An 8,290-nucleotide genomic window follows, 5' to 3' on the forward strand; every position below is an offset into this window, starting at 1 on the left:
GAGCCCATGTTGACGGAACACCAGACTGTCCTAAGCGATATAGAGTGTACCGAGGCACCAGACTGTCGTCGTCCTCAGGCAAGGGAATAACAAGCTGCCTACTGATTATGGTCAATCTAGTCATTCGATTACTTATGTATCATCATTTAATGCCACCTCCAAACAGCCAGCTTCTTCTACGCTACCATGACGATTCCCGTCTTTGATGAAAATGTGAACTTTCTGAAACTTGTCAATTTCTTGTTTACATGTATGCAGAGTCAGTTCAGGGTATAAAAATCTCGAGCTTTCGACGGTTGCCTCCATCGTCATGGAAGCGCTACATGGAAGCGACCTCTCGACGCAGTGGACAAGCAGAGGCATTCGTCGCAGTGTTTACGCTACTACGGAAGCGATGATTTTTATGACCTCATAAAATCGAAATATAGGAAAGCATGGGTGATATTCAGTATGTACTAGAACCAAGAGTGAACAATAAGAATGGAACACGAAGAGAGAAGTATTTAACTCTTTTATTCAAGAAGTAACGAAGAGAAAACAGAAAGCTCCAGAAATGGGATTAAAATTCAGGATTAAAGAATATCAGTGACAATTTTAGCTTGTGACGTAGCTGTCATCTGTGAAAGCAGGATTTTCAGGATCTGTTCGAAGGGATGAACGATCTGCTGAGCACAGAATATCGAGTAAAGTTTTGAACATGACTGCGTGGTCAGCGACCGTTTACAAAGCAAAACTAAAGCAATAACATCTCTCGGTCGCATAAAATAAATCTTTTGACCTAGGTTTCCGCACTAGTATGAGTGCCTTCATCAGAAGTAAAACACTAAAACTGCTCTATAACGCAATTACAAAATTATAGGAAAAAGTTATTTTAAGTACTGACTAGGATTACAAAAAAGAAACAGTCCTTACATGTCACGTATGAAACTAAGTATCAAGCGATAAAGCTTTAGTCACAAAATTTTTGAAATAGAAAACCTATGGGCTGCTCACACTTGTCGAGCTGCGATAACATCAGACTGAGGCGCCAGTGTTAGCAATTGCGGACAGGTGAACATTACACCAAGAATGCCATCTAGTAGCCGCAAATACAAACAGGCTACCTAACATTCAAAATATGGACAGACGAATGTTATGAGGAACATTATTTAGCACATGAAGTATAAGGCAATATTCTTTTTTTTCTGACAGCAGGAGACATGGTAGCAACATGTCTACGTAAGAGCTTAGAAGTACAGTTTAAAGGTTGAAAACGCCATTATAAAAATATAAAGGGAGCTGAATAGCTCAGCGAGCAGAAAATTGGTGTAATATGTAACGTAGTTAATATAAACCATTTAATAAACAAAAAAATTATTAGTCGACTTAGATACAAAAATATATTTCGGTAACTGCACGAGGGAACACGAAATCAAACATCAAATAACGGCTTTATTCCATTGAAGAAGCTTTTATTACGTAATTGTAGCTGCTCATAAGGAATGCAGCCATCATTTCAAGAAAGATGTTTAAAAATTTCTAATTCATTGAGAACATCTGACCTAAGGCCTCTATTCTCAGTGTGCAAAATGCTGATATTGTGAACAGCTTTAGGCGCATGACCTGCTATCAGTAGGTGGTTAGCAAGAGACGAATTTTGGATGCTAGTGCCATATTTTCTTAAAATATGTTCTTTGTATCTAACTGTAAAGGCACGTCCTGTTTGTCCTATGTAGTAAGAAGAACAAGTGTCGCAAAAAATCTTATAGACACCAGAGTTTTTCAAAGGGGAACTGGTCGATTTTAAATTATGAATAAAATTTTTTTCGAACTGTTATTGGCTAAAAAAGCGACATTAAAGTTGTATTTAATAAGAAGAAAGCGTTGAATCTGATAGGAGATGGGCCCCGAAAAAGGAACAGAAAAATACTGCTTCTTTAGGTTGGGCTCAATGATAGAGGTGCCGAGTGTAATAACTCTTTCAACGGTTTTCTTTTTAAGGATGTCGTCCACTATGGTAGGTTCGTATTCGTTATTAACTGCTATCGTTTTTATCAAATTAATTTCTTCCTCGAATTTTTCTTTCGAGGGTGGAATAGAAGCTGCGAATAGCAGAGTGGAAGAATGCGTTTTTATGAGATTGTGGGTGCATGGAAGACGCAGGTACGATCTGATCGGTATATGTTTCTTTACGAAAAACATTAAATAAGATTTTATTTTCTTCTACTGTTAGCGTTAAGTGAAGAAAGTTCAATTGACGGGCCACGTTTTCGAGTTCACTGGTGAAGGATATTTTCTCGTGAACTTCATTAAAGAGAATTCCATCAAAAGGTCCTTTGTAGGTGACTAAAATATCATCGACACATCTGAAATAGGAGAGAATGCCTAGCGCTGTAGCTGAGAAACAGTTGAACTTTTCTTCTTGAAAGTTAATGAAAATGTCAACACGTTTACCAGCTAACGGATTTCCCATAGCGAGACCGTCGGATTGCTGATACAGTTGTTCATTAAATTCAAAGTAGTTGCTTTTGACTACGACTGTGATTAGATTCATAAAGTCAGTGATATGTTCATCTGAAAGTTATGAGTAAACTAATGAAGGGGCAGTAGAAATGAGATTAGCTATAAACTTAGCAGCAAAATTAAGGGTCATGTAGTAGACGAAGAGAAATGAAGTCTACTAGTAACAAAAATATTTGAGAAATAAATTTCTCGGAGTGCACAGTATTGTGCGGAAGTGGGTGTGTACTGTGATATGCAGAATTGAACGTGAGGAAATTGTGTCGGGCCTCATCAAATCAGCAAGAAGACTGACTCCTGACCGATAAAGTACAAAGGAAAAAGGCTAGCAACGGGATTAAAATCGAAACCTATCGGCAGTGTGTCATTGAATGGGGGCCTACGGAACTGTTGAAAGAATCAGCCCGTCGGATGGGAATTATAGCCTCGGCAGCTCTCTTCATATTACTCGAGAGAAGTAGGCTGTGTTTCGTCATGGAGTATCACCTTCTATCACCTCTTCTATCATCATCATCATCACCATCATCATGACCAACTACAACATCCATTACGACACTCCCTCCAACACCCCTTCATACGCGTTCATCATAATCATCTGCACAAAACAGTCATACTTAATACACAAAATTCATTCTTCGGAAACGAAAGTTGCCCAACCGATGTGAATAAAAGAAGCGTTTCCGGTATGCGGCCGAACCCCTACATCAGCTAAAAATGTGTAACGATGTTCACATTTTAGTAAGCCTAGTTTGCGGCAGTCTGTTTGAACGTAAAACGTTACTGGTAGAATACCACTTACACATTCGACAAGGAAAGCGTGCTAAATCCGCTCCTCAGAGATTAAGTCATCGTCAGTTGTGATTACGCACTACAGTGGGTCACGGCAAGGCGTGACGATTACTGGCAGAGGAGAAGGCCAGAGGAGGGGGGGGGGGGCTAAGCTGATTGTCGACCGTCGCCGAATCAGCGTTATTTGGAAGTTGCTTGAACATAGAAGGAGAAGGGCAGCACGAATGGTCACAGGTTTGTTAACAGGAAGACTCTTGAAGACAGACGTAAACTATTCCGAGAAAGTCTATCAACAAAGTTTCAAGAATCGGCTTTAAATGATAACTCTAGGAATATACTAGAACCCCTCACGTATCGCTCACATAGGGATCGTGACGATAACATCAGAATAATTACTGCACGCACAGAGGCCTTCAAACAATCATTCTTCCCGCGCTCCATACGTGAATGGAATTGGAAGAAACCCTAATAACTGGTACAACGGGCCGTACCCTCTGATATGCACCTCACGGTGGTTTGCAGACTATAGATGTAGACAAAAGTAACTCAGTGGTACGTTTTACTCAAAGTACGCACCTTTCGGTGATGTGCGTATTAGCCAATGCGACAAGGTGCTTTAACACCACTTTTAACCAATCTCGGCGTTATAGATTGTAGAAACTGCTGAAAGTCGGTTTTCGCAGTTGCTTTACTCATGATCACATTGTCCCATAAGAAATGGACGAACTGGAGTGATAAACGGTAGACGGTCAGCGACAGTTCTAGTGAGTCTGTTGGGCGCGAATGACGAAGATATCGCTATAGTTGACATTAGGAGTAATGTTGATAGGCACTTTTTCAATCTGAGAGAAGTTGGGTTTATGGTAGTGTGCGATCGCTTAAGCTTTCGCAGTTTCAGCTCGTTTTGTAAACAGACAAACAGTAACTCAAAATAGATGCTAAAAGCAACACTATCGCCACCTCTCCTGTCCTCTGGGTATAAATAAATAAATATTCTGTAAATAAATCTCGGATTGCCATTTAGCGTTTGACTCGAGTGGGTTATTTACAATGAGTAATATTACTATAAAACTGACGTATATGTAAATATGTACGTCAGGGCTCTCAAAAGCCCGTATTTTTGGTACATTTTAACTAAGTATATTTCTGGAATATGTCGTGACACAAATTGAATCGATTCATACTTCAATAATAATCTTTAACCCTAGAAAACCGAAGGGGAGAAAATGTTCCACTCTTACTAAACAATCGTAAATTTTACGACTCAATACTTTATTCAAATGAAATCATGATTTACAGTTTATATATTGAATTAATTACAGTTATAAATTCTCCAGTGGTTCGTCACATACAGAATATGTACAAAATGCCCTGTTTTACACTCTATACTGAAAACACCAGATCGCGGTGAACCGACAGTTGACACCAACTGCAGTCGTAAATTTTACAACGGTTTAGTAATCCAGGGCTTAGGCGGAAAGCCGTTCTAGTTTCCTACAAAACTTGATGCTTATTTAACTGGCACGTCCTTTTAGTAGTAATTAACTATCTTTATCTTCCTCAGGAAATACAGTCGATTGGTTTACAGGTATATGTTGCCAATATAGTGGACCATGTACGCTGACTGAACGATATTACAAAAGATCCTTACTACACAGGGTGAACAAAAAAAACTGATGATAAGTTTAGAGCACGGTAGGGGGCGTCGAATAGAGCAAAATTTTTCATAAATGTGTCGTTGTGGAGCTACGGTGCGGAAGAATGTTCATTAAACTAACTTGCCCCAGCTAATACCAGTTATGCTAAAGAGCGCATTTGCTAATTAAATTAGCTGAATATAATGGTTTCATCTGAAAAGGCAAAGCTAGTCAAGCCCCTGTCATTCACTGGTTAGGTTCAACACGAATTTTCCATTATGTTCAGTCAGCTGCGCTAACGGAGTACCGTAATGTTACTAACGTTTTAAGATAATAAGCTGTAACGCTGTGCACACCCAACAGTTCGCTTACCGGACAGACTCCCACGCGCTCGTCACTGATTGGCTGTCGTTTCATGACCGAGGCCCCACACTGGTTTATTTCATACTTGTGCTTATCTGGGAATATTTGCCCGATTGGGCGCCCCACTCCCTGCTCTAGCCTTATCACCAGGTTCCTTTTGTCCAGCCCGCAGTACAATCTGCTGCCGCCTTAGCGTAGGTCCCAGAACGGTGCCCTGGGGCGGTAGTAGACACGCACCTGCAACTGGAGTTCTTCTGCGACGGCGGTCGCCATGGCGCAGTCTACACTGAAGGCGACTCACTGGCCGCACTTATCTGGGCGGCGCGACCTCTGGACCCTGCCCCCAGCCCCTCCCAGCTGACACCTCACAACGCTCCGTCAATGCAACACTTGCCAAGCACCACAGTGGCTCAGCTGCAGCTGGCGACAGCCCACAGGGATGATGACCACCACTGGTGGCTAAACTGTAGCTTAGTTACGGTTAGCCGCGCGGCCGGTGATGTCATACTGAATAATGCTAACAAAAATAGCGTTGAGATTAAAAATGGTGTATATTCTTGTTGTTGTTGTGGTCTTCAGTCCTGAGACTGGTTTGATGCAGCTCTCCATGCTACTCTATCCTGTGCAAGCTTCTTCATCTCCTAGTACCTACTGCAACCTTCATCCTTCTGAATCTGCTTAGTGTATTCATCTCTTGGTCTCCCTCTACGATTTTTACCCTCCATGCTGCCCTCCAGTGCTAAATTGGTGATCCCTTCATGCCTCAGAACATGTCCTACCAACCGATCCCTTCTTCTAGTCAAGTTGTGCCACAAACTCCTCTTCTCCCCAATTCTATTCAATACTTCCTCATTAGTTATGTGATCTACCCACCTAATATTCAGCATTCTTCTGTAGCACCACATTTCGAAAGCTTCTATTCTCTTCTTGTCTAAACTATTTATCGTCCATGTTTCACTTCCATACATGGCTGCACTCCATACAAATACTTTCAGAAACGACTTCCTGACACTTAAATCTATACTCGGTGTTAACAAATTTCTCTTCTTCAGAAACGCTTTCCTTGCCATTGCCAGTCTACATTTTATATCCTCTCTACTTCGACCATCATCAGTTATTTTGCTCCCCAAATAGCAAAACTCCTTTACTACTTTAAGTGTCTCATTTCCCAATCTAATTCCCGCAGCATCACCCGACTTAATTCGACTACATTCCATTATCCTCGTTTTGCTTTTGTTGATGTTCATCTTATATCCTCCTTTCAAGACACTGTCCATTCCGTTCAACTGCTCTTCCAAGTCCTTTGCTGTCTCTGACAGAATTACAATGTCATCGGCGAATCTCAAAGTTTTTATTTCTTCTCCATGGATTTTAATACCTACTCCGAACTTTTCTTTCGTTTCCTTTATTGCTTGCTCAATATACAGATTGAATAGCATCGGGGAGAGGCTACAACCCTGTCTCACTCCCTTCCCAACCACTGCTTCCCTTTCATGTCCCTCGACTCTTATAACTGTCATCTGCTTTCTGTACAAATTGGAAATAGCCTTTCGCTCCCTGTATTTTACCCCTGCCACCTTCAGAATTTGAAAGAGAGTATTCCAGTCAACATTGTCAAAAGCTTTCTCTAAGTCTACAAATGCTAGAAACGTAGGTTTGCCTTTCCTCAATCTAGCTTCTAAGATAAGTCGTAGGGTCGGTATTGCCTCACGTGTTCTTGTATAGGGGCATATTGTCTTATGAGTAAGTGGCAGACAAAAATGGTTCAAATGGCTCTGAACACTATGGGACTTAACTTTTCGAGGTCATCAGTCCCCTAGAACTTAGAACTACTTAAGGGGGGTAGGACGTCAAACGAGCCGTCTTGGAGCAGGAGAGACACCACAGGACATTTTAATCTTCACTCTCTATACTTTTACGAATAAATTCATAAAACTTTGTCAGCATGGTCTGGGAGGGTTCAGGATTCACACTCGTAGCAGTGGAAGTTCAAAAACATAACAAGATTAATTTTGTTTTACATCTGAAAGTTCGTCATTTTTTCACTTACTATTGGCTGCGTTTGTTGCCGTAGGTACACGTTTCTTCATAAGTAAGGGAGATTCTTCGACGAATTTTGCACAGCATACAAACCGTACTTACTGGAGTATGAAACTCTAGAAATTACTTAGTTTATGAAAAAAATAAATGTGCTGTTACATTTTAAACTTCATGTTAAGAAAAAACTCAAATTTTATAGTTAATTATCTCAATTTTTACCACAGTTTTTAATAGATTTGGAAAATTCTAGAGTTTCATACACCTGTAAGTATGAAACTTCCTGGCAGATTAAAACCATGTGCCCGACCGAGACTCGAACTCGGGACCTTTGCCTTTCGCGGGCAACTGCTCTACCAACTGAGCTACCGAAGCACGACTCACACCCGATACTCACAGCTTTACTTCTGCCAGTACCTCGTCTCCTACCTCCCAAACTTTACAGAAGCTCTCCTGCGAACCTTGCAGAACTAGCACTCCTGAAAGAAAGGATATTGCGGAGACATGGCTTAGCCACAGCCTGGGGGATGTTTCCAGAATGAGATTTTCACTCTGCAGCGGAGTGTGCGCTGATATGAAACTTCCTGGCAGATTAAAGCCATGTGCCCGACCGAGACTCGAACTCGGGACCTTTGCCTTTCGCGGGCAAGTGCTCATTCTGGGAACCTGTAAGTATGGTTTGTATGCTGTGCAAAATTCATCTAAGAATCTCCCTTACGTATAAAGAAAAGTGTAGCTACAGCAACAAATGCAGGCAATGGTAAGTGAACAAAAGGTGAAATACAAATGTAAAAGAATAAATTATGTTCTTATATTTTTGAACGTCCACCACTATAAGTGTAAATCCTGAATCCTTTCTGGTCATTCTGACAAAGTTTTATGAATTCATTTAAAAAAAAAAGACAGTGGAAATTAAAAATTCCTGTGGTGTCTCTCCTGCTCCAAGTCGTCCCATTTGACGTCCT

General features: G+C 41.0%; 1 protein-coding gene and 1 non-coding gene across 2 annotated transcripts in view; both read right to left on the reverse strand.

Moving 5' to 3' along the window:
- LOC126457418 (uncharacterized) overlaps positions 1-5,612 on the reverse strand; it is a 151,217-nt gene extending 145,605 nt beyond the window's left edge. Inside the window, exon 1 of the mRNA XM_050093687.1 lies at positions 5,526-5,612. Coding sequence (XP_049949644.1) covers positions 5,526-5,561 — 36 coding nt within the window. The 5' untranslated portion in view covers positions 5,562-5,612. The remainder of the gene's footprint in view (positions 1-5,525) is intronic.
- Positions 5,613-7,626: 2,014 nt separating this feature from the next.
- Positions 7,627-7,701, reverse strand: Trnas-cga (transfer RNA serine (anticodon CGA)). Its single transcript has one exon. It is a non-coding gene; the product is annotated as a tRNA-Ser (tRNA).
- Positions 7,702-8,290: the final 589 nt, after the last annotated feature.

This window comes from Schistocerca serialis, chromosome 2 (assembly GCF_023864345.2).
Source record: "Schistocerca serialis cubense isolate TAMUIC-IGC-003099 chromosome 2, iqSchSeri2.2, whole genome shotgun sequence".
Taxonomy (NCBI): Eukaryota; Metazoa; Arthropoda; class Insecta; order Orthoptera; family Acrididae; genus Schistocerca; species Schistocerca serialis.